Source organism: Anopheles maculipalpis, chromosome 2RL (assembly GCF_943734695.1).
Source record: "Anopheles maculipalpis chromosome 2RL, idAnoMacuDA_375_x, whole genome shotgun sequence".
In the NCBI taxonomy this organism is placed as follows: domain Eukaryota; kingdom Metazoa; phylum Arthropoda; class Insecta; order Diptera; family Culicidae; genus Anopheles; species Anopheles maculipalpis.
This window is the reverse complement of record NC_064871.1, coordinates 74,918,828-74,945,463: the sequence shown is the minus strand read 5'-3', so window position 1 is coordinate 74,945,463 and position 26,636 is coordinate 74,918,828. Positions and strand designations below refer to the sequence as shown.

The window sequence follows — 26,636 nt, the reverse complement described above, 5'->3', positions numbered from 1 at the left end:
CGGAAGCGATTGCGCGAGCATTTGCGCGCTTGGCCGAGTATGCAAAACACGCCCCGGCCCGGTACACATGTTTGCAGCCCCGATTCCGTGTTGACTGGTCGGCGCGCCAGGCCGTAAATCAGCTCCGACCGGGGGCTGGATTAGCCTTTCGCTCGTTTAATTATGGCGCGCGCTGGTTGGAGGTTCGCGTCGCCGTACTTTACCGTAGTGGCGCGGGCGCACAAAACTGACGAGCCGTAACGCCAACGAAAGCACAAGCATAAATGCCAGACGCGGACGGCTTTGGTTCGGCTGGTTTGGTACAATTAAGACACAAATTGGTCGGGTCTAGCGTTAGCGGTGGTTCTACAAGTTGGTAATTAAACGGACTGTAAGTGGATAGGACAAAAAGCTACTTTAGAGCGATTGTTGGACGATAATGATTCGATTGGTGATTTATTTTGGTTCGTATTACATCATTTGGATGATAGAAACGAAAAGAGATTTTAATGTTAATTTTATTTTTAATTTCTGGATAAAAAGTGGCTTACTATTGCAACGTTTTGTCCTCATAAGGACACTGCATAGGAAAAAAAAACCCTTGACAACGCTATATGAATTGATATACAGGCAGTATGCTAAATTTTCCTTATAAGATAACCAGAACAGAGTCACTAATATAACGTATTAATCCTCAGAAATTCAAGTTTCTCAACCCTCTTCAATAACAATTTTCGTGTAATGTTTTTTACAAGATCTGAACATCAGTATATTTGAGCTTGAGTGAATTAGACATGAAGAACTCGAAGCCCCCGGTGATTCAGAACCATCTGGCCAGCATTTCTTTTTTGGAAACATTATAAATTATTTTATTTTAAATATCTTATTGATGTTCCTGTTCATAATTCTCCAACTACATCCTCTCAAGATGGTATGGCTATGACCCTACCAATGTGGTGTCTCTCTCTGGTGTCTGGACACTAGCTCATCTCGTCCAATAAATATAATATCTGGAATCCCCTAAAAGGTCATCTTATGTACGCTAATGACACCATATTGTTACTGCGATTCAAAGACTCAACTGATCACGTACACCTCCAGAACATCCTGGACCTACCCTGCATGTGATGCTCAAGAAAATACCTCCAACACACTACAGAGAAATGTGTCACAAAGCGTCACCACACAACTATTCAGAACCACAACTATTCCGCAATACGATCGATTCCAAAGTGCAGAACGCAATCATTTGTCCGTAAGTAGTATACGCCCTGGTATAAAAAAAGGATTGTTTGACCCGGACGGCAAACAGGGCGGACAGATAAATAAAATGTTTTACAATTAAGAGTTATGCAAGTGATAACTCTAAGAGTTGCGCCAAGTGGTATTACATCCGAGCGCCTTAGGTCTCCACGTCTTGACATCACCCTCGTAAATCGACCAGGCCACTACAACAGAATGACATGACTCTCGAGCGATGCGTCTGCGAACTTGGAGTTATTCTGGATCGAAAAACGCACTACGATAACTTGACAACATTATCATCAGAGGAAACCAACCGATATGAGGTCTGCCATCCAGTTTCCGTGAAAATGCTCTACTGTTCACTGATCAGACCGGTGTTGGAGTAGGCATCTGTATGTTAATCAACTCCTACTCGCCTATTAGAGCGGCTAGAACCTGTATAGCGCAAACTATTCCGGTACGCTCTCCACCATTGGAACTCGATGAAATTCGTCACTCGAGTCTTTTCCTGATCACTATCGGAATGCTCAATGTGCTCTCATCGTCAACTTGCTTTACTTCCAGACCGCTTCGCTCTCCTACATCACTCATCACTATAAGTGAGTCCCGAACTCATTTAGGCGGCCTAGATCCATTTGATGTAATGTATCACTAATTCAACTATGTTTGTAATCTGTTCAACCCGGCATACCCCGCACTGAGTTTATCAACCATGTCTGTAATTTTCACAATCTATGCAAAGGCATAACCTATCATCACACAGCTAATTCACATTTGCTTTCGAATTTGCCATAGACTTCAGTGCATTTAATTTACATTAACATAGTTTAGTACTTGATTCAAGGGGGTATTTTGGGTCTGTCGAGTCTGATCTAAAAATGATAACATTATAAGATCATTATAAGATTTAGCTGTATCGACGATGTTCAAAAACCAACCATGGAATAATCGAGAATTTCTAATACATCTGGTGGTTTTATCGAAACTTAGACTAAGATCAAGGGATCGGAATCTTCGTCGAATCGTTGTAAAATATTCTGGACGAGATGCAAATTTTTACACAAGACCCACAATGTACATGTCATAGACGGTGGCGTCCATGTGACAATCATACAAAATGAACAGTTGAACGGCGCCTGTCAAAGATATCTTATCGAATATCTAATCGATCTTATCATTGACAGTGATATCAGTGATATCGCGCTAAACTCTATCGAAGGAACTCGATCTCTTAGCTCACGTTGTTGATATCGAGGAGCAGTGATCGCTGAGGCTCAGAAAGAGTTGAGTTGTGTTAAAGAGTTTATATCGAGCAAAGTCAGGGCTAAGGTCCCATTAGACTAAAGTTCGTCTGGGCAGAACTTGCAATATTATTGTAGAATTATCCCTCAACATAATATTTTGGCAAATGACGCAGTTTTATTTTCACTGATTGGTAACTGTTTTGCGAAAATATGGTGTTATTCAGACACTTTTAGTCAAAAGTTTATAATAGTGAAAAATGAGTTTAAATTAGATTTTATTTTCTACCACTAAGGGGCTGTAACTTTAAATAAAAACTTTATATACTAGCGGTCCCATTAAAGCAAATAACAAAATTCTAGCCAACGCATTCGGTCCGCAACCAGTACGCATCACACGTTCCGGTTCGTTTACGATTCTGGTCAGCACCGTTTCAAAGAATTTGTCGAATCAACCGAACAAAACAAAACCTCTCACATTCACGCATTCGACGCGTAATCCGATCGTCCGCACATTCGCGCTCAAACCTCACCGGCACGCCACGGCTGGGCTTTCCACGGTCAGAATTCTTATTGGTTCATTAGACTATTCCAAGCATCGCGGGCCATCGCGGATGTGGCCAAACGTCGTCCACACCTTCCCAACCAACCCAGCGAGCGACCGATCGGTCGTAAAAGTGCGGATGGTAAGCGTTCCTTTCGAGCCATTCCGACACATAAGTCCCGGAGCTGAGGTTCAAGAAGTTCTACTCTCCCACAAGAAATGGCCATTCTGAAACCGAGATCGTTAGCGGTTTTGCCTTACCGGTTTCTGCCTTCGCCCTTCCTGCGCTTTAGCGCTTCTCCCGGTAATGTTCACAACATGTCGCGCATTTGTAAACCGGCGTCGAGTGACGCGTGACAGGAGAGTTACACACTGCATGCCCGTTGGCTGACCGTAAACCGCTGGCTAGCGCTGACGGGCAGGCGTTAGGGCGTGCGATGTCGATGGCTTGTGTGGCTCGATAATGTATAATTTAAATTGTTAATTGAATTCAGCCTTATGTGCCTGTGGGCAAATGTGCTGGAAAGCTGGGGCCTCTAGAAGCTAATATTGTTCGCGGAAGGGAGGCTGATTGGGAGCTGTAAAGCAGGATGCGCTGTTATGACGTGTCCGGTTTTATTTATTTACCATTATCGCTTTGACTGGCTGGGAGCGGTCAATACTCAGCTGACCTGAGCACTATTAAAAAGCGGGAAGAACCGTTCAGTGAGATGAGGTACGAGAGGCAATGGGGATTGTTTGGTGGTTTGTTCTGCTTGTTTAGCGATGATCAGACACGTCAGAATGAATAGAAAACATTCACGGCAAATGTGATGATGACCATGCGATCGGCAGTAACAAGTAAATACTTTATTTCCGCATCTAATCGTCCGTTTTTTTATGGATAGTTAGCGCATGTTGTTACAGGTTTCCATTAGAGGTTTTAGGCTAAATAGTTTTGTATTTAAGATCTGATGATCAGATTGGCTATTCATTTTATCTGAACAAGGTAGAATGTGTGTAGTGATATAAGTACCAAAGGAGGTTTTTGTTAAGGAAATAGTTTGATCCAAGCGAAGCTAGTTTCAACTTCGTCAATTGGTTTCTCAATTTTTTAAGATCAACTTTAAGATCGACGGAGTTAAAATCTCCTCTGCTGCTTATTAAGGATTGAAAACCCAGGTTTCCCCTTGGAACTTTTATAAATATGAAATACTATAAAAGCATCCTAAAAACAAATAAAGGTTACAAAGAACCTTCAAAATGGATTTTCAACTTATGGATTACCTGACCAATATTGCTTTGTCAGTTATCCTGAAGATTGCTCGCTCAAACAATAAAACTAACTGAAGATTTACCTTTACACTTACCTGCCATAGGTATTGCTATGACACGCTCAGTACTTCTAAAACAAACCGCTCAATCAGTAAAAAATGATGTCTGAAACGTATTGGAGCAAGACGAAATAGAGATAAGCTAGAATGCCTCCAACAAGCGATAATTATGGAGACATATCCTAAAAAGTATCCTCACTGATACTTTAAAAATAAAAGAAATCAGAGACTCCGGATAGATCCACATCCCGACGAATCTTGAAAAAGGGAGTAAAACAACAGTTCCAACCTTCACAATTAATTTTTATATTACAAGTTGGAGCGTCACATTAAGCTTTACAACCTTATGGGGTGTTAGATTTATGGATATTTCTCAGGTACTCTTAATAGGAGATTCAGAGTTTGAGGGTACACTTAATTATTCTGGGCTTAACGACCTCTAAGGTCACGCCGGACGTCAGATGGCTTACTAGACTTCCCGATACCACGTACATAGTTGGATAGTCAGTCCTAACTGCGGTGGGATTTGAACCCCGGTCCTGCCGTTTGAAGACCGGCGTCGTTGTCGCCTATACCACGGGGCCGTTCCTACACACTTAATTAGAACCTCTTTTTCAATCTTCATGTATCAGGACCACGTGCATTGTCTAATCTGACTGTTTTCTACCAACCATGCAGTGTTCCTAGTATTTAGTAATCTGCCAGCTGGTTTTTAGGCCAAATCAATTAAAAACATGAAATAAATTGGCATGCATTCCCCTTTTAACACAAAACAAAATTGTAGTCTTTTTCCCAACTCACTGTTTAGTTTCAAGTGCGTCTAATCGCTGTAGTGCTAAGACAATGTGAAGATCCCACAACATGCACCCCGCTGGTAAGTGACGTAACATTAATCTTCATCAATCTCAGTCACATTGGGTCGCATGCAGGACACGTGTGGAGAGGCAGGAAATAAAAACAGGTCAGAAACAGGTCTGACCTGGACATCCTTTTTTTCTATCCTTTTGGAAGCGTATATAACGTACGATCCTCACCGTGCAGGATCCTCTGTTCGGTAAGCTCAAACGATCGTTTCATCTTACAGGCCTAGAGGTGCGCAATCTAATTATATACTGGGGCCTTTTAATCTCCAACCTCTCTACGTGGCCGTTGAAAAGTTTAATTTTAATTTGCCCTACCTTTTCCGTTTGCTTTGTGATATTGCCTTTAAGGGATTTCTCGATTTGTTTCGTGCCCTTCAACGCATATCGATTGATTGACGATGATTTCGTTGAATTTTGGTCAAAATTGTGTACGTTCATATCCCTACCGCTAGATTACAGTGATATTTAGAAGATTTAAACGAACGGAAAAAAAGGAAACTATTTCTGATTGCTGAGCTGATACGGGCATTACTTTTCTCGCTGGCTGATCCTAACAATCTTCCAACCTATTTTAACACATCCGAAGCAGCAAATAGAAGCTACGGATGTTGTAAGGACGTTAGGTCAACCGTAGTATTACTGAACACCAATTTATGACTAGGATGCTAGGCCAACGCTCTTGGTCCGAATGAGAAGCCATCGATCGCTAGTACGAGCACGAAAGAGCAAACGGTCAAACAACGGTCCAAAGAGGATAATGGATGAAGGGCCTTTACGCTTCCTCGTGATCCTTTTATCCAACGTGTTGTTATTCTTTCCTGTTAGCCTGTCTGTGCCCTGTTTGTCTTCTTTGGTTCGTTGTGGTGGGTTGAATATAAATCAGTCCCTATTCTACGATCTTCTTTTTTTTTCCTTTGCCCCTCTCTTTGCCCTTTTCATTTTCGATCCGTTGCTATTTTGTTTCGTTCGCTCGCACTATCTAATTTCTCCGTGATTTTTCCCGTTTGCTTTACGGATCCTTTTGCACTTTGCTTCATTGCTTGTTTCCCCTTTTCACATGTTTTGATGTGTACACCTGCAAGGGATCAGTCAGTGGAAGATCAGGAACAAAAAAGGACCTGTAAAGAAGGGCCTACAATTTTCATTCCTTACGGTAGGTTTCTAGCACAACAGGCTTCTCGTGGAGTATAAAACCATAGCAATCAAACAGCAAGCAGAAGTCTTTTTTTTTTTGGTGAAAGAAGAGGGTTCGTTTTGTTAGGGGTTTTGAAGGAGTACGGTATTGCTGCCATCATGAGATAAATTTACCATTGCTGGAGATGAATAAAGGATGTATAAAATGTCATTCAGATGCAATTATTTTTCAAACTATCGGGGTGTCAGATTCGTCTCATACTGTTTTAGACGTATGGAAGAGTCTTTGTAATAATATTTCTTTGTATGGAAAAAAAAATGTCCGGTTGAAGTATGGGTATGGGTTAACAGAACTGAGACGGTTCTTCGGTCGTTAATTATTTATTTTAAATGTATTACATGTCTGAGGCAGATAGCGAATCGAAGTGGAGTGAGTGGAATCTTAAACCCAATTATAAAACATGCAAGGAAGGATATAAGCTAGACTTCAGGGCAATTACAGTGATATTACGTTGTTGCGCAAGCGAAGGCCAAGACTCTGAGGACTCTGAGCTAGAAACTTCAGGAACCTCTTTCTTCTAAGTCAATCCAGTCCTGGCATACGCTGAGCGTGTCATAAACATAATTAGTTCGAGTCTCTTCCGTGCAGTAGAAGCTTACGAAACCTCTAGTTCGAGAAGGACTAGACGAAAATCAAAATTATGGTGACATCTCCATCGTTCCTGTGTAAAGAAACTCATGTGAGATGTATAGGGAAGCGGTCGAATCTTTGAAGTCATCCAAAAGTTTATCTATCTGAAGTCGAAAGTCAGTACCGACAACAACACACATGCTTGTTGAAGTGCAATGATAATGACAGCCATCTGCAGTCTGATGAATCCTTTCCACCTAAATTCCCTGTCGCGGCGGACGTAACTGAGGCTTTATAGTAGCTTGAAAATCCCACTACTCACACACGCTATTCGGACATGGACTCTGTCCAAAACTGACGAAAATTTTCCAGTCGCATTGGAGATGAAAAAGCTCAGAAGGTGCTCAGAAATGGTTCAGAATGGTGTTGACTTATCTACTAGAAATCCAGGGGTGTTGAACTGATAGACAACGACTCTGAACTGTGGTATGGAATTCAGGATTTCTGCGACTGGTGCTAACTTCCATAAAGTCAGTATATGGACGACAAGACGTTTTAAATCATCAAGCCAAGAGGAATTGCATGATAAATTAAATAATCAATTTTGTAAGCTTAATAGTGCTAAACATTATTTCTTGTATATTTCCTCTTGCAGCTATGCTGATGAAAAACGACAATGGACATTACCAGGCTCAATCACTTGTCCACAAATCATCATGCATGACCATCGTTCGAGACATTACCACACTGCGCAAAAGAAGAAATTCAAGCAAATCCACGCTGCTGCACACTTTCTGCACATTGGCCGTGTTGCTTCCTAGTCAGTGCCAGCCAGCCAACACAATGCACCAAACAAGACAACAAACTACGACAACAGCACCGGGTACATTGCACCTCACCATTTGCACAGCAAAGTGCACACATATTGCACACCGGTTGATTGTGATGTTTATCCAACCTGGACACAACCGCCTACGCTGCGAATGGCAGCCATTTTCACTGTCAACTGGTCGATTGTCACGAACGCGAACGCTCACTCATTCGCTTCCACCACTGCTGCATTACGCACATTTTGCACAAAATGCATATTTTTCATGCATGCATCCATAATTACTCGCCCATCGCGGGACGATGCGTTTCTTTCTAAGCCGTACGTTTACCGTTTTTATTAACACTAGGTCTGTGCTGCGTCTACGTTTTGTTAGTTTATTTGTTTATTTGCACCACCAGCTCCTCACCCTCCCTCCCCCTCGCCCCCTCCCCTTTTAATGCATCTCCACAGCGTGTTTGAGCTCCATTACTGCCCGTGAACGATGCGGCTATTTCACATCTTCGCGAGGGATTTCGCGAAGTTCAATGGCATTCGGTACGGTATACGGGCGCATCGGGCGTTTGTCTCTGGTCGCCATCGATGGTCGACGATTCGTGCCGTGAGAATGGCATGATTTCGGTATGCAGTTGTTTTAAGACAAATTAGCACTCGCATGCTGCTGCTGAAGGAAGGAAGAATCCGCCTGCCGCTATCGAAAAAAAAAGGTTTTCATTAACACACAAACACATTGCATTAATGCTACCATAAAGCTGTGTTTTGGCTGCAGTAGAACTGGTTTACCATATGGACCACATTTGTTGGCACTTTCAAGCCGTATGTGTTATGGCTGCGTGCATCATACAGTTTGAGTAAACGTCGGAAAACTTGGGTGCATGTTTTATTGTTTTGAAACAGCAACACATGTATTATTTATGTTTGAGTCGCAATGTGTTTTGTAGTTTGCTGAATGACCTTTTATGTTGTAGGGAATGATGTTTAGTATTCAAATATATAACTAAAAACTGCATTTATTTGCGTAAGTTAATTACATCTGACTTAATAGCTTACATTTTACTAAACTAATTAACAAATAGTCTGTTTAACTAATTAAACATCAGAACCGAAGCTCAAAACTTTGGTACAGATTTTAAATAAGCATGTAAAATAGTCAAAAAATTAAAAAGGGACCCGAAAACACAGTCATAAAGTCGAGGTAAACTTAAAATATTGTCCACAAATGTTCCAGGGACTAAACATTCTTCGAGACTATTTTCAGTTCATTTTTGGTGTCTATCAGGAAACGCATGAGCCTAAAACCATGAGACATCATCTATATAGGCTACAGCGTTTTCAGCTCAAACTGTGAGAGAATCGGAAAGGATAGTCTTACTAGATATGAATATTCAAAGAGCAAACGTAGGATAATTCTGAGACATTTAAATAGATAAGGTTTTAATATTTTAACAAGGCAAACCAAACTGATTGAGGTACTCTTCCTAGAATCATGATAATCAACATCCCTTGTTATAGTAATGAAACACCCCTGAAGTCATCCAATACATATCATTTCTTGTGTCATAAGTTTAATAGAAAGAGGATGCAATATATGACCGAGAGTCGTCTAAAATCTTCACCAAAAAATACGCAATTCAAGTTGGACAAAGCTGTACCTTGCGTTTCAGTTTTAGTACGCGCTTTTTACGCAACTAGGAAGTATTTTGGATCACATTTAAAATTTATTTATCCCTGCTACGATATTACTACATAAATGAGTTCTATTAACTGTACGATCATAACTTCGGACAACAATGTAAGCAACGAAATCCCAAGGCGCGTTGTGCCTATTACAACCTCCATAAACTCTTGCAATCCTGAAGACTCTAACAGCACAAGAAATGGAAATGGAGATATTGCAAACTGATACGTCCGACAGTCCTCAGCTGGTAAGAGTCCTGCACTTTTCTGGTGGAGAACAATACCCTACGAGGCGTACAAGATTTGTACTAGACCGAGTTTCAACCCTGGGCAGGCCAAGAAGAAAAAAAAAACTGTACGATCTTATCTAGTGATAGATCCAGTGACAGTGTTATTAGATCAGGGAAAATGAAGTTTCGTTATTTCATATATTTTCCTTAGAACATCCTGTAGAATGTCATCCCGTTTTTTCGTGATGAGAACCACAACATATACGGAAGATTAAGCATATGATAGAGTGAGGAATAAGGATAAGAACAAGGTTCTGAGTGCCAAGTATTAAAAATCGACTTATTCTTCTTTGGTTCTACAATTCTCGCAAGATCTTAGGCTGCCATTTTTTTTTTTGCTTTCTTCGGACTTTCGCGTTTAACACGCAGCTGGATAGTAAATCCAGAAGCGATTTGAAACCTAAACCACACGCAAGGATGAAAAATTTAAGTTTAACGAAGATAATTCTTTTGAAATATTTAATCCTTAATATTTAGACCCTAAACTTATTTTGCCATCATGTCTACCAAGGTGTATGCTCGCCAATACGTGTCGTAAAACTGATAGAAGAACAACATACTAACAACTATTTACAAATGTTTTCTTCACACCTCCACAAGTTCCTGCCCTTACCTTCCTCAATTACCCAAGAAGTTTTACGTCAAGTAGAAAAATGTCAATTTGCTCTAGATGACTCTACCTTGTATTATGTGTATTATGTATATACCATCCATGTCCACCTCTATTTGTTATAGACTAGGATGTTCTTCTTGCAAGCGGGAATTTAAAACAAAAAAACAAAGCAGTAGGACATTATGATGTCAACAACTTTTTGAGATTGGACAATTTATCCCTTAAAAAACTGCTGCTTAAATCGAACGCAAAGTGACATAAATCCAAAAAATTATTACTTCAATAAATAGGTGCATTTGGACCATATTGTGTATTACTTCTAGTTTCCAAAAACATTACAACTTGTCTTGAACAAAACACGGTGTTGAGCAGTCATTTGTAAAAACAAAGTTTCACGTAGGACGGCCTGACCATATCGCTTTTTAAAATTAAAATAAATGTATTGACAAGAATAATATTGAAATCTGGATAGTCCTAAGCTTCTGATGTCTGAAATACGTCAAGGAACGAAAGTTGATTGTAGAGTGGCAAATTGATTCTGTCACGGTTTAATTTAGTCGTAGCGTATCTTGCGAGATTTGAAAGCTGTCATTTTCTTGCCTGTTTCTACTAATTTATTGTCTTCGACCCATGTCTCGGCCCAAGGTGACAAAACGTCCGTTCTTGATTCTAGACCTGCCAGTCGTAACAGGCCTAACTAGACATCGATAACATGGTTTCTCGTGCATGGGATGAAATTATTTGGTATTGCTTCAATATTGTTCATAATAACACTCTGATCTCGCCATTTGCCAACAGTCCCAACACAACCAATTTGAGAAGCATTTGCATTTCTCCTTCCTGCACCTAGACTGGATTGATGTAGCAATTCAAACTCCCATTCGAACGATCTGTCAAACCCTCGCATAAAAAGCCGAACGACGCTACACACATACAGTGTGTCAAAGTGTCCCGTTTGCCCGGTACAACACCGCTCCAGTCTTGCCCGTTCACCCGCACGGCAAGCCCGATCGAACCGCGTTTCGATCGCCTAATCGACCAAATCGCGCGTCGCCCATTCGCGTCGGTTGCGCTAAAGATTGCGCAAAACGCCGGGTTGTGTCACGCGTGTGACGATCGAGGCGCAACCGAACGCGAAGAAGTAGTTAAAAAGTGTTGATGCAGCGAGAGAGAGAGATTTCCGCATTGGGCCAGCCGCATGCGCGCAGGAAACCTCGAATCCCACACGCAAACAAGGCACAAAACAACTCCACTGCAGGTCTCCCACTTTCGGGCGCGCACGCTTGGAAGTACGTTCGGTGTGGTGTGAAAGTGTGCTGTGGTTTGCGAACAACGCATGCTTAGACAGGCGCGATCACTGTCGTGTTGTGCTGTAATGCAGTTCGATCTAAGGCAATCCGGTAGAGCGGCGAGCATGGATGTCACTTTTTCCTGAAGGGATTTTCCACCATACTCACTTCACTTTCAACGCACCGTACGCACGGTGGGCCAGTGACTTGCAATTAAAAACAATTTCTTTGTGCTGCTGCGCTGTCGCGTAAAGTCCATTGTCGGGTTGGCTTCGAAGAGATCTGACACACTGTTAAGGGAAGGAAATATCAATTAAACGCACCACCGAATACGACCGACGGGCGAGCGACAAACGCGGGCGGGGAAAATTCAATTTCATTGTCCATGAGGTAATTTATGGCGCGTGTGCAATTGCAGTACCATCTCCCGTCGCATACTGATACCGATACAACCCATGCTAGTGTGCGGACGAATGCATGGACAGAGTCCGATTTGAGGGATGAACTAGATTTTGTGACACGCGACAGAAATGCCGGATCGTCATGATCGACGTGACTTTTCGGCCGTGCCGACTGTTTAGGGTCTCGTGTCTCGTGTGTGATGTAACTGACCGCGATAAGTGGATCAAATACGCCGGGAGGTTTTGTAATTGAAGTTACGGTTTAGGCGCACGCACGGAGCTGCCGAAAACGATCGAAATGTCGATCGGACGCGGTGAATTTGCAGGTTGACGATTGACGTTCGATTAGGTGCATACGATGCGTGGAGTTTTGCATTCGCTTGCCTGGCAGCGAACCGAGTCTGAGGTGGTATTTTTGTTTTTGCTGACCTGGAAATGAAGTGTGCATGCATGGCACAACGGTGGATGTTTCGGTGGATTCGTCCACCCGGTTTGTCGGGAAATGGTATTCAATTGACCTATATTTCCGGACACGTGCCATGCCTGTCGTATGCAGAATAACGTGCAGAAAAGGTATGGTTTGCTCATGTAAGCACTAGGGACAACCGAAGGGCGGACAGAAGAGGATTGATCTGATTGAATTGGTAGAGCGATATATTACACAATCGATTGCGAATGTTAAGGACCCAAAAACAACATGTTGGGGCGAGATTATGTTGTAGAATCCTTGTAACAATTTCTAAAGCTATGTTATTTGTATCTATCTTCTTCTTGTCAAAAGCGGCAATTTCTGGGAAAGAACAGTACATGAGATCTTTCTAGGGAAAATTGATAAAATATCTCCGATATAATGTACATTGTTCTCCGGTAGATCAAGTCACACTGTGTGAGTTTTATTACTGGCTATCGACAACGACTAATGGGGACAACCATCACCTTTAGCCGATCGAGAGCTCCTAAACTTCTTCTTGGCTTAACGACCGTAAGGTCACGCTGGTCATTTAATGGCTTACTAGACTTGCCGATAGCACGTAGTTGGATAGTCAGTCTTCACTACAGAGGGACGATCCGAATAGGATTTGAACCCCAGTCCTGCCGTTTGAAGACCGGTACCGATGTCGATTACACCACCGAGCCGCTTCTAAACTAATCAGCTATGAACTAAATAAATTGATCTCAATGAAAAAGTTGAAGCGTGTTGATTGATACAAGACTGTCTTTCGACTACCGGAGTCCTTTAAGGGTACGAGTCTTGGACTATGCGGACGGAGGACGCCACTGCACTCGCCATTTTCGTGCGGCGGATGCTAAGGACTATCTTTGGCGGTGTGTTTGAGCAGAGCGTATGACGAAGGAGAATGAACCACGAGCTAGCTGAGCTGTTTGGCAGTGCTGATATCCTGACGTGCTCAATCCTGAGCAGGCCAAGAAGAATAAGAAGAAGACTGTTTTTCAAGGAAGAGTTTGATCACGTCGTGGCATGATGCAACCTATCGCTAGGCTAGGTTTGGGCCCTTGTTCGTTCGCTGATGGAGTACGCGAGATGAGGGTGGTAGCCTTCCTCGACCCGATCTGCTGCTAGAATCGTAGCCTGGATTATAGAACCAACTGTCTGCTGCTCAGTTTGCCTAAGCTTGATAAACGTATTCAACACACCAGACTTGCCTTCCTCGTTGGACCCCATAACGGTACCATTGATTGTCCAGTGCTCCAAGACCCATCGACGGGTCATGCCAGTCAGGTCGCTCCGGTCCCGGACAATGCTTTTAGTCGTGGAGCACCGGACCTCGTTTGGTTCGCATGACCCTTTGGCTTGTATCTGTCGTCTCCTCAACTCATTTGATCATTTCAGGCATTTGATCTTGGAATGTCATCAGCAGAAATAATGATGGGAGTAAACGTCACGTGACAAAACCTACCTGTAGTGCGTTGTATGTTAAATGTTTGTAAAAAATTGTAAATATCATATCACCGACAACACCGTGAGGGCTTAAATTAACAAACAGAATAAACAGATATTTTGTCCAGGCACGCAATGATAACATTATTAGTCCCTTTGATAATCTTATTCGCCTCTCGGCTTCCACTTTCTCAATAATAGAAAAGGTGCTATAGAAGCCAAGCGTGGTATAGTTGCCAGTTAGGAGGTGCTTCATGATGACTTATTAGGCTGTTGAAGAATGATCAATGATCATCGACACTTTTGACAGATTTTGACATCGTTTTGATGGACTTATAACATCATAGAATTTTTGGTTTGAATATGCTTTCCCTTTTGCTACAATATTTGATGTTTTGATTATGAAGACGACCTTCAAGAGCTGCCAAATCTAAACTTAAAACTGTAATTTTGTTATAAACCATAACAGGCTTTAGCATTCCCAAACAAGAACTGGACTGTTGAAAAATAATTAGCTGCGGGCATGAAACGGTTGTCAATCAATGCTCTTGAGTAATATGCACCAAAACACTAGAGCCAGAGTTTGTTACAAACGATGGAAAACTTCGTAGAGAATGTCAACTGTCAAACTTCAAAAGCTTGGTGCGGCATCGAGAAAGTGATCGCAAAAAGGGGAGAAAATTGGTATTTGCCAAAAAAAGCTAACAAAGCGTCATGTTGATGCTGCAAAACTTATTATCTATCCAAATATGTTGTGGAATACTTCACGACGAGGGTAATAAGTTGTAAAGAATCCGTTTTGGAATTTTTCTGCAAAACATATTGATTTGCAAGTAAATAAAAAATAGGATATTCGAAAATTCGAATTTGTCATATTTTACACTTCTTTGAGTCTGTATTATTTTGTTCTGCTACTAAAGTACTGTTCATTTAGAAATTGGTTACTCTATCTTTATGTATAGTAGAGCCCCCAGTGGTGCTATATGGAATTTTTTGACACCTATGAGTGGCACCTATTGGAGGACTCTTCAATAAAAAAATAGGAGAATTCCTTAAAAAATGCGTCTTCTACTTTTGAATATGCTTTCAGACGGTTTCGGAAACGTCAAAGCATCACTAGAAATTACATCAAAATTTTCTTTCAGGAACTGTGGATAGTCAGCTGTGCTGGAACGTTTTGAGAGCATTAAAGGATTACCTGGGACTTTCGGATGGGGTTATTGCAAAAACAAAAATACGATGCAGCATAAGTACTAAAAGAAGAATCGGGTTGAATACAGACTACCGCTCTTTTCCAGCCTCAAAGCAACCGAACAGAAATCTGTAGCATAATTACATTGCCAAACTCCGCGCCCAAAAAATTTTATGACCAGGTTCTAACAAGGTACTAGGGTTACGTTCGTATACATGACGAAACGTACATAAAAATAGGTTTGAGACAGCATTCTGGCCGACTATTTTATGCTGTCACAGCACGAGGCGATGTTCACAACAAATAAAAGTTCTTTTTTGCTGAAAAATTTGCACAAAACACGGGTTTTTATAACAAATCAATCGAGTTCATAACTCGACTGTTTATAAAGATCAGTGCCTGGAAAAAAGTGTTTTGCTTTTTATTAAAGCTCATAAAGGCCCAATTAAGCTCTGGCCAGATTTGATCTGCCAGAGAACTGCCCAAAACGCATACTAGTGGAAAAAAACAGCCACTGTAGTAGATAAACCAGTTGTGCGGCAGCTTATGAGAGATATCGAAAGAAAATTGCTTAAATTCATCCGTAGATAAACAAATGTATTTTTCTTAAAGTTTGTGATAAAAGAACATTAAAAAACCTTTCGTTAGATGTAGAAGTTATCTTTCTGCGTTAAAAATTTCAGTACTCTAAATGAATGACACTTTACAAGAAATTTTATGAGCCGTAATACTCAAATATAAATAAAATTAAAAAAAAATCTAAATATTACTAAAAATTGTATGCAAATTAATTCAACGAATTATAATAAATTATTCACTCTTGCTTCATATGCTCTAATAACATTTACGTAACTCACCTGGATTTACGTTATTCCTGGGGGAGGAAAACATAAACAAAACACACTCACACTCAAGCACGATACATTCGCAAACCCTGTTCCCCCATCCTTCCACCATTCCCGTGGTAAACCGTGGCCCACCTGGACAAATACGAAAGTCCTTCCCGAGCACGAGCGATATCGATCGATCCGCGCGATTAATCGATCGAGCTGTGCGTCAGCTTTGGAAAAGAAAGTTGACCCGCGCCGATGGATGTCGAGGTCTCGCTCCGGAGCACCTCAACGACACGGTACGTCCAGCTGTACGACCACACCGGACCGGATTGGATCGGTTTTTGCTGCAGGAACAATTCCGGCGCCAAACGGGCAAGTCGTTTGGATTGTCGGAACCGGAATTTGTCCCGGTCGGCGGAAGGCGGCGAAAGCCTGCCGCCCCCGAAAGCCCAACCGAAGCGGCGAGTGATGGGTGTGGGGTGAGATATTATAATTATCATCATTGTATAAGAGCATAGGTCTGTTCCACCGATGTGGGAAGGGTGGCAAAACCGGCTCGGCTTTCGTCAAACGGGAACAGATCCTTCAAAGGGAAACGTGTGCCAGCACATGGGTGGTGGAATCTCAGTGACAAGTGGCGCCAACGGTCCGGCATCTTGTTCCGCACGAGTCTTCGAATTTGTAGCGCTCAATGAACACGAGGCTCGAAATGCGCTGCTGGTCGACTGGCGGTGGTGATGTAAAGGGAGTCGATTCCGGAGGCCACAACATTGGAAGGAAGGAGAAGAAGGGTTTTTTTCGTTTTATTGCTGCCTCAGCTCAACGGTCCGTTGGCATGCGTAAGATGGTAGACAAAATTGAACCGTAAATCAATGGCGTTAATGATACCGAGGGAGGCTTATTAAGAGCTGCTTCTTTATTGCTGCTAGTTTAACATTTTCTTCACCATCACCCAAAACGCCCCGTACGCCTCTGCGAGTCGCCCTTCCGGCTCGGACACTTGGACTTGTGTGGGGGTATGCATTTTTTTTTCTTGTGGTGAATATGCACATTTATGCATCGCTTCTTCCGCAACTCCCTGTTTGCTGAACCACATATAGACACAGGACGCATAAAAGACTCCCGATCTGCATCATAACACGATCGAGTGGAACCCCTTTCACCTTCGTTCGGGGCTAAGAAAGCGAGCGAGAGAAAGACGGCGCGAGAAGCTGTTGCACCCGTTGCACCAAAATGCACTGCACCTTGATGGCTTCCCAAAGCTTCAATGCACACCTTTCACTCGTGCATCGTAGCTCTCGTTTATGATGCCTTCGTTCAACGTTTTTTTTTTATTATTGCTTTTCTTCTTTCCAACCCCAATCCGGCTGTAAAATCTCGGGCGAATTGCAAATTTGCATCGTAACTGCCGCTGCTATCTCCCTCCCTAAATTGCGATGCGTTCTATCGGAAGTTTCAAGCGAAAACGGAGGGGAGAAAATCGAACCCATGCATGCATATGAACCCATGCCGTGTCCGGCCCGTAGTGCGGAAGAAAATCCGTCAGCAATCTTTGCACGCAATGCACCCGCGTGGCGGGTGGGCGGGTGTTGCGAGACGATCAATTTATTGCCGATTATCCAATCATGTCTTGATCGCGTGCATGTCTGTGCAGTTTATACGGGTCGGTTGCGAGTTGTTGCGCTGCGAGATCCTTTCGTTTAAGGGGGCTGTGTTGTGTTGCGCAAAAAAAAGCAATGCGAACACACACACACACACAAGCGCGAAGAAAGGGCTTTGAATGGTTTCACTCTCGTTTCTCGGCGCTCGTTTTGGACATGTGTGTTGTTTTCTCATCTTGGCTGGCGTTGGCCATGCTGGTCGCATTTGGTTACCTTGTGTTGCTTTGTTTTTGCGCACCTCTCCCGGAAGCGGGTTCATTGTGCTGAAGGAGGAAACGACAGTGAGCGAGAGTGGACATTTTGGCCGATGGTGATGCTGTCGTAAATTAGGAAGAAATTTAACTGCTTTTAATAAACGGAATGGATGGTGTAATAAATCATACGTCAAGTACACTGCTGCAATGATGAAAAATATAATGTGGAGGATCCTAGAAGATATAGGATGGTAGCTTGGAAAAGAAAAAAAAAATAAACGACTTTTCATAAGTAATAAATTATGCTCTGATGTTTTAGCAGTTCTTTTTTTAAGGAAATTGCGTTGTGAGTTGTATAAAATGAATAAAAAATAAGAAATGGCTAAAAAACATCAAGATACAGTAAAACTCATAAAACCACATTTGTAAATAGACGAGAATAAAAGAAAAGATTGAAAAAAATATTTAACTTTAAAAAACAATAATTTAACTCAGCTACACAAAAAAAAACAATAAAAGAAAATGCTAACAGTAAAATAAAACTAATATATCTAAATTTCTAGTAAACACAAGCCCTACTTAAAATAAATTTTTTAAAATCTAGTTTAACATAAAACATAACAATAAATTAAAAATATTTAAATCATAAAGCATAAAACAAAATAAAATTAAGAAAGGTAGTGAATATCCTTTCGAATCCAAACAGTGCTTAGAAAAAAAAGACACCAAACAATAACATAAACAAAGTGCAAATGAAACGATAAGACAAAGAAACTATAAATGAAGTTATTTAAAATGAATTAAATCTATTTCATACGACCAGTTCATATTGAAAAAACTAATAAAACATGAAAAATGTACTTGAAAAATGAATTCATTCCACTAACTTATTAAAATTACACATTAAATAAATGAGTTAAATACAATTTATAAGCGCAAAAAAAGAAATTAATTTTATTTAAATAGCGAAACCAATATAGAACAAGTAGAAACCAATTAAAAATGTAAATTTGTAAAATAAAAACCCCACAACCACTTGACTATAACGCAATAAATAAAATTAAGAGAAAAAGGAAAACACACATCAAAGGAAAAGTAAGCCATGAACATCGTTCTAGTAAACACTCGAAGAAAAACACATATTCTACGAAATTCGTCACAACTATACTGTTGTAAAAACATGCTAAATGACATGAAAATTGTACTCTCTTCTAACGCAGTGTATCATTGCATTTATGCACTTTTAAAGTCTTCCAAATTTATCATATAATAAGACAAGATTCGATGCTACGATTTTCGTTTTGGTGGTTGATTTGAATCATAAATCACCAGCTATTAGATAATGACTCTGCTGAAAGTAATGGATTCCAAGACTTAGATAAGTTTCAACAAACAATATTTGCAAAAAACTTCGCGAATTAAATCGCAAATCTCTTAGGGAAAAAAAAACACAAGTAGCTTAAAATTTAAAGGCCAAACGAGTTTTAAAATCAGAATATTTCAAAAATAACTTCCTCAATCAGTTAGCTTTTAACGTCTTTTCATTGAAATCGCCATCATTATCATCTTATTATTCTAAGGGGCTTAAAGCTAACTCTTACTCGACAAATATTTATTATTATAAGGGGGAGAGTAAGAATGCTCTCTAATTGGCTCTTGGACTTGGACTACCGTGCAGCTACTAAGCCGCAATTGAGCAATTAAGCCTCTTGAACCAACATTCAAAAATAGTCGTTAACGCCGAGAGCATTAAAACCCCCAAAATCTTGACACTCGAAGAGTCCCAATCGAAACACCAAATACCCAGCCTGCGAGACACTTTATTGTTCATAAAAAGCTTAATTTTATGACGCACAACGTCACAACCACGCTTTCATATTTATTTTGGCGCTTCCATTTGCATTTCAAATGAGACAATAATTAGTTGCATACATTGCTGGCAAAGGGAAATCTGCAGCTCACTCAAAAGCTCACTAACGACAATCGTCCTTAAGCGAGAGTCGTGCTGACAAAAGTCCAAATGGTAGAACGAAAATCTGTATTTTTTTTGAAATTCATTTATTTTCAAAAGAACGAACACAAAGTGCAAGCAAAATTTACAATTGCTTGCGGTGGTTTGGAACATTTGGAACGTGAACGAATTTTTCTGAAACCCAGAACCGGCCCGATAATGTGAAGGATTTTATCAGCATAATAAGAAGGATGCTTTGTGTGCCGGAGCCAAGTGAAACAGACATAGAGCAAGAAGAATCGCTCGGTAAGATGAGGGGACAACAAAAAAAGGAAGGAGCGCCAGGGGAAGGGCTGGTTCTCTTTTTCTTCCTGCTTTTTATGTGGTCCTTTATGTAGCGAGAAGACCTTAATATCTTGCACATGTTGAAATTCCCACGCATCGCTCCGGTACAGATGCTGCCGAACAGGGCGATGAGCCTAGGAGGGTCTGTCCGTTTTTACGGTCGGAGGATGCGGCAGCTGGGGTGGGAGGTGAGGGCAGTGCAAAGGGTCGGGTTCCGTTCGAACATGTGGCAGATCTCGGTGACGGGGAAGATTTTCCCGTGACCCGGGAGATCCAATTGCTCATCAGATTCCGTTCGTTTTCCGAAGGGTTTTGCACAAACTTGACGATATCCGGGGCCGTTGGAAGGACGTGGGAGAAGAACGTCTGCGGAACGGTACGAGTGCGTTTTTAAGAGATTATGAGGAGACAAAAAAAAGCTCGCAATGTCTTGGACGGGTTCGTGCCACCATTGTTCTGTTCCGGCTTGTGGCTGTCCGGTAGCATTGTTCTGCACGTCGAAAGTATATGACTGAATAAATAGACCAACGGTGACAGGCCTGTTTGAATACGGTTTCATGCTTCGCCTCATAATCGATTAACTGTCACTCAATTTTGGGCATGGCGTCGTTGATGGAGTTGCGCAGAAGATTCTGCTTTGTCACTTTAGACAGTAGCTTCACGTATAAAAATTTATTTTTATTATTGCAAATTCTTTTAAAATATGCCACAAAAATTAAAAGATTCGTTTTTGAGTACTATTTTTAAAATGTTTAGCTTGTCACAACCGACCCTCATTCTTCATATCATCAATTCCGTTCGGTCCTCTCCAATTTTGTTTTAAAAAGACGTAAGTGTTCTACAGAGGCGATGATAACTTTATGTATCTTACACACCTCTGTGTCTGAGCTGGTTCTAAAAAAAAGTCAACCGGTAATGGTGTGCCGCGTTCCCACGAAACATTGTGACAAATGCAGATGTTTATGTAATCTTTCTTTAAAAAAAAAAGTTCGATGCATTTTCTTCGTCATAATTGACAGCGAACGTCGCGTGAACAAAAAAGGGGTGAAACAGACAGCGATAAACTAATCAACTCCTAATTAGATAGCATACGTTCCATTTCATTCTACACGGAAACAATCCCCTGTTGTTTACGGGGGATTTTGTGCCGTGCCACTCGTCTCGATGCTTTACTAAAGATTTCATGTTTGCGAGAAGAGGGATGCTTTCGGTTTGGTACATGCGTACTGGCACGGGGACGATGAGTGGATACGTTTGCGCTAGAAATTTGTATCTTCCGATGGACGAATTGTTAAGGGTGAAAACTCAATTGAAGTTTATTTTCTCCGCCTACATTTTTGTTTTTAATTGGTTGGTTTGCTGTTAGGCATGCGCACGTTAGTGAAATTTTGGCATTCGAAGGATTGCTGTGTCGTGCAAGCTACGAACCTTTTTTATTCGCTAACTTGATGTGGAATTTTTCATGCAATTGTTTATTGTGTTTTAATAAGCGTATTTAACACTAGAATTACCGGAACAGTCATTTTGATTGATACCTTTCAAATGGATTAATTGTTCATAGTTAATACACATGTAATAAGATGTTCATTATCTGGTTCATTATCTAATATTGATATTAATTTAAGTCATGGAAAATTATATCTTAACCAATCATTTTGACGGAGGGATTGTTTAATGATGAACAGTGTATTTCAATCCAAAATATTCATAAAAAGATACGACGTATTCCTCTCGATATAGCTAAAGGATAATATTCAATATATAAGAACTAAAATATCGTTCAACAATTTAATGAGTTACAAGGCTGGTGATTGGATCATTTTGATGTAAACGATTAAAATCTTCGAGGTTGCATCACAACAGGATTAAACTACTGATTTGCTCTGTTTGAACGGTTTTCAATGCTGATATAAGTGTTAATCAACTGTCACCATGTGTGCTGTCAAAGCTTTGTTCCAGCGAAATGAAATGAGCTACTATAATTTATTAAAAATGTTTATTACAAACTTTATAAACTTCATTTTAGTTCCATAACTTATTTTGTTTAATTGCTGTAATTTTTTCTTTGAGATTCATGTTACCTTTTTAGTGTTTTCTCTTTTAAACGTTTGAAAACAAAAATTTGACCATACTTTTCTGTTGTATAACAAAATATAAAATATTTCTTCACAATCGAATCCCAAGTAACACAATTTAGGTAGTCAATAGAACTAACTGAAGTACTAGAAATACCATAAATTAATATTTTGCAATGGACTGAAAGCGATATTTGAAGCAGGTTAAATATTTGTGTTTGAAATATTAAAATTAGATAGAAAAACATTGTTCTCTTTCAAATTTTGTTATGTCCTACATTTGAGGACACTATTTTTCGAATCTTTTTATAGTTTCTACGACTTGTTAGTTGAAGTAGGGGATTGAATATTAGTGTAGGAATTCAGTTTCAAACAATGAGATAACCTTTGTACTTAACATGGTTTTAAATATTCTACTATGTTCGAAAAATAAAGTGACTTTGCGTTTTTTTTTCTTAAATGTTTTTTTATTAGGCCAAATGAAGGTCATACCCTTCGAAGTAATCCCCTTCCGATGTAATTTTGCACCTCTTCCACCTCTTCTCCCACTCGTCCAACAGGTGGAAATCGCGAATGCTGGGATGTCCTCTAGTTCCGCCGTCGCGGAAGCTTCTATCTCCTCGATAATGTCAAAACGGTGTCCCCGAAGCGGCCGTTTTAGCTCGTTGAACAGCCAGAAGTCGGCTGGTGCCAAATCTGGCGAATACGGTGGTTGCTGAGGATTGCTGACCACCAAATCCTTGATTTGGATGACGTGGTCGTTGTCGGTCGAGGTGGATGGTCTCCCTCGGACGGTCCTTGTCTTCGACCATCTTACGGTCATTTTTCCCCGAAGGCTTTTTGTGACATCCGCATTGTTTCCGCAGCGTTTATTTCATTGCGCAAACAATATTTGATACATGCGCGCTGCTCCACAAACTTGTACTTGGTTATTATGGACAAAAACACTTTGTCACTCCTAGCCGGGTTGATGTGGTGGCTTGAAACGTGGCAGAACTGGCAAAAACATTCATATTGACAAAAGTATAAAAACAAGGGGCTTCTTTTGGCGCACGAAATTTGACATCCAATGTCACCTTACTTTTCAGACAAAGTAGTAAATATTTTCTTCTTCTTGACCTAACGAACGTCTAAAGTCACGCCGGCTGTCAAATGGCACACTAGACTGCTGATACCACGTAGTTTGATAGTCATGTCCTCACTACGGGGAACGGTCCGGATGAAATTTGAACTCCAGTTCTGCCGTTGGAAGACCTTTGTCGTAATACCGCCGGGCCACCCCCGGTCCATAAACAAGTATATATAGAATTATGGAGTCCCCAAACGCATTATAAAAATAATTCACTCAAAATCAATGACGGGTTTAACGGTAAAGCGTTTAGAGTGGATTCGGTCTCGAATCCCTAAAGAACGTTCAGTAGATTTAATACGGTCCCAGCAGCAGAACGATGAGCGGACTAGACAACTCGTGCCTAGTGCCTCGTTGCAGAAAAGCACCTGTTCCCTCCTCCTACCTTCCCTTAAACCACAACGTTTTTCACATAATATCACACGAATTAGATATACAATGCTTCTTGTCCAAAGCCTTCACCGGACATCAAAATCACAAGCTATCTAATAAGCCAAATTCACTTGAGTTCCCTAAAGACGACATTACACTGCATAGTTAGGATCCGCTCTGTTGAAACTTGTACATCCCAGAAAGTGATTAACATAGTTAGACTAGATATGAGGCTTCAGTATCTTCTTTGCGCCTTCTTTACGTCTGATTATGCTTAAGTTTATAGACAATTATAGAAGACTTACAGTTCAAAGCTAAAATATATGTTTTAATACATAGCATCTTAAAATTTGTGGGCTGTATATGTGCTCTACTGCCTGTAGACTTACATACTTTGTGTTCAACACATGGTTTATCCCATCCATGCACTAAATACCAAACACGGAAAGCAACAGTCAATCATACATGTATATCATGTGAATATTTTAACAATTCCGCTCATTCTACCTGGAAAATTTCAATCATACAAAATTATATGTTTGGTATCACTCAAAAGACACGATTTCCGCAATTGCATATGTTACCCATCCTGTCGACCGGATGAAGCCAATCCCTTAAAAGCGCAGCAAAACAAAAAAAAACAACAACAGCAACTCCTCACAAAAAAACCCAAAAATATTTGCATCCCACATATGGTCCAAATATGTTTCACTATGTCAGCCATGCCCATGGGGTTCGGATCTTCAATTTGTGCTGCTTAAGTTTTAACACATTCTTCATTGCCAAAACTGTGCTCGCAGTGCCACATCTTGTGTCCTTCATCCCGTAAGCATCTCCATACTCATCATCGTCATCAGTTTATGACACACACACGCACACCGGAAAAAGGGTCCGCATCGCCAAACCCCAGCAGAGGGCAGCCGCAGCGGTTCAGTGTGTAAAACGGAGCACAATATTGCCACAAAAAAAAACTTAAAATTCAAAATTTGAAACAAACCCATCTTGAGCGAAGGACAGACGGCCAGATAACGCACAAAAAAAACGCACAAGACGCCTTTTACCCCTCTCGGTCGCACTAGCAGAGCGGCATCGTTCAGGGAAGCAGAAATCATCCGCAAGAAGAAAAAACAGGATACCCGCCAAGAGTAATCATACTTCATTCAAAACAAAAATTGACGCCAGGAAATTGCAAATTACACATGCACACAACAAGCACACTCCCTTCTGCATGTGTTTTTCGTCATTTTAGTGTCGATTCGACTTTGTCTTATTGTTTTGTTCTCCTCCTATCTCGTTTTTAGGGGTTTTTTTTTGCATTTGGTTCTCCGTGCGCTGCGTGTCTGGGGCGTAGAGTGAGCCTTGCGGTTTGCGGACCGTTTTGCGTTCTGAGCTGCGAGCTGTGGTGCACGTGTTTTTGTAGTTTTTTTTTGCTTTCTCATTTTCGTTTGTCTTCCTTCATTTTATCTCTCAACATCATCACCATAAATCTTGGTGCCAACATAGAAAGCCTCTTTACCGAGGGCATAGCAATCGTCTGGTATCGGTACGGGATGGAGGTACGGCAATTGCCAAGGGACCTTAGGAAGCTTGGCGAAACTGGCGTCTTCAAACTGAGTTTCCATAATGTACCGTAAAGGTTGCCCGTCCCTGCCGGACCCCGCGTTTCCCTCCCCCGAAAGGATGTGCGAGGCAACACGGTGTTGTTGTGTTTTGTTTTTAAAATTTTAATATTATTACGCTGGGCCGTTTTGTTTTTAGGGTCTCTCCGCTCTGTGCCGTAAAATCTCGTCAACAATCCAAACCCCGGACATGGAAGATCTTGGGACGTGGTCCCGAATGCAGAACGACCTCGGTCTAAGCTTCCTTATCGAAGGTCGTAGATCGGGCGAGAGAAGCGTTTTTGCCCGTACCTTGCTGGCGACCGTTCTTCCCCGTACTTCAAGCTGGACCACAACCTGGATGACCCTTCAGGTCCGTCGTCCTGCTGGTCATAATTTATATTAACGTTTATGGTCACACCGGAAAGTCCAGCCAAAAACCCAAAACCACAGAAACGCACGTGCACAAGCAAGACGGCTCGATGTCAAAGGGTCATACCTGAATATTGCACCGTTTTTTTGAAGGCAAAGGTCGACATACTGAATGGTGGGTAGGGGCAAAGCTAGAGGCAGAAAGCACTGTATTTGCTATAACCCTTACAAACCGGAAGTTTCGTCTTGATTGTAGTCAAGGAAAAGCCAAAAAATATTATCGATCATCGAATATTTTACTCAGCTCCATATAAAATTGTTTAACCAATCAATGTTTCTATGACAATATTGTTTTTCTGGTAAAAAATCAATTGATGACATTATTTAGACTTTAATTGCCCATTGTTTATTAGGTATTTGTATGCTAAAATTGTTATTATTTATCAAAACTTTATTACAAAAAATTAGCTCTAATAAATTATTTTAAACTAAAGACATTTGATGGAAAATAGTCAACGAAATCACAAGAGCAGTGAACTACTGTAATAATTAAATAAAAAAAAACTAAATCAAACTTTAAAATTAACAAAAATGAACAGAAAAATTAACTAAAATTTTATAAAACTTATGTAAAAACAAATAGGAACATGAAACAATAAAACAACAATTGAACAAACAAGCAATTTTTCAATAAAAGTAAATCATTATTTATACATATTTACGCATTAAATTTATCATTTATCCTTTCTTCGTTATTCGTTTTCGTTTTCTATTTCAAAAACTCCTTCTTTTTTTTCTCTCTCTTTTGTTAATCCTTTTTAATTATTTTATTTTACTGTTCCTTTTTTTCTTTTCGATACATCGACAAGACGTTTTTAAGTCACTTTTGTACTTCGTTGAATTGTTTTGTTTATACTTTTTTTGCTTTTAGAGTTCAATTATTTTACTTATTTTAAGCATAAGAT

At 40.6% G+C, this 26,636-nt stretch overlaps 3 protein-coding genes across 3 annotated transcripts in view; all 3 read right to left on the bottom strand.

Moving 5' to 3' along the window:
* LOC126556500 (uncharacterized) overlaps window positions 1–26,636 on the bottom strand; it is a 518,397-nt gene that overhangs the window by 278,111 nt on the left and 213,650 nt on the right. The gene's annotated exons all lie outside the window — the stretch shown is intronic.
* The window catches only part of LOC126556088 (solute carrier family 2, facilitated glucose transporter member 5-like), a 160,171-nt gene that overhangs the window by 119,969 nt on the left and 13,566 nt on the right, over window positions 1–26,636 (bottom strand). The gene's annotated exons all lie outside the window — the stretch shown is intronic.
* The window catches only part of LOC126567469 (cytochrome P450 6g1-like), a 243,540-nt gene continuing 217,960 nt past the window's right edge, over window positions 1,057–26,636 (bottom strand). Inside the window, exon 7 of the mRNA XM_050223688.1 lies at window positions 1,057–1,092. Within this exon, the coding sequence (XP_050079645.1) occupies window positions 1,057–1,092 (36 nt within the window). The remainder of the gene's footprint in view (window positions 1,093–26,636) is intronic.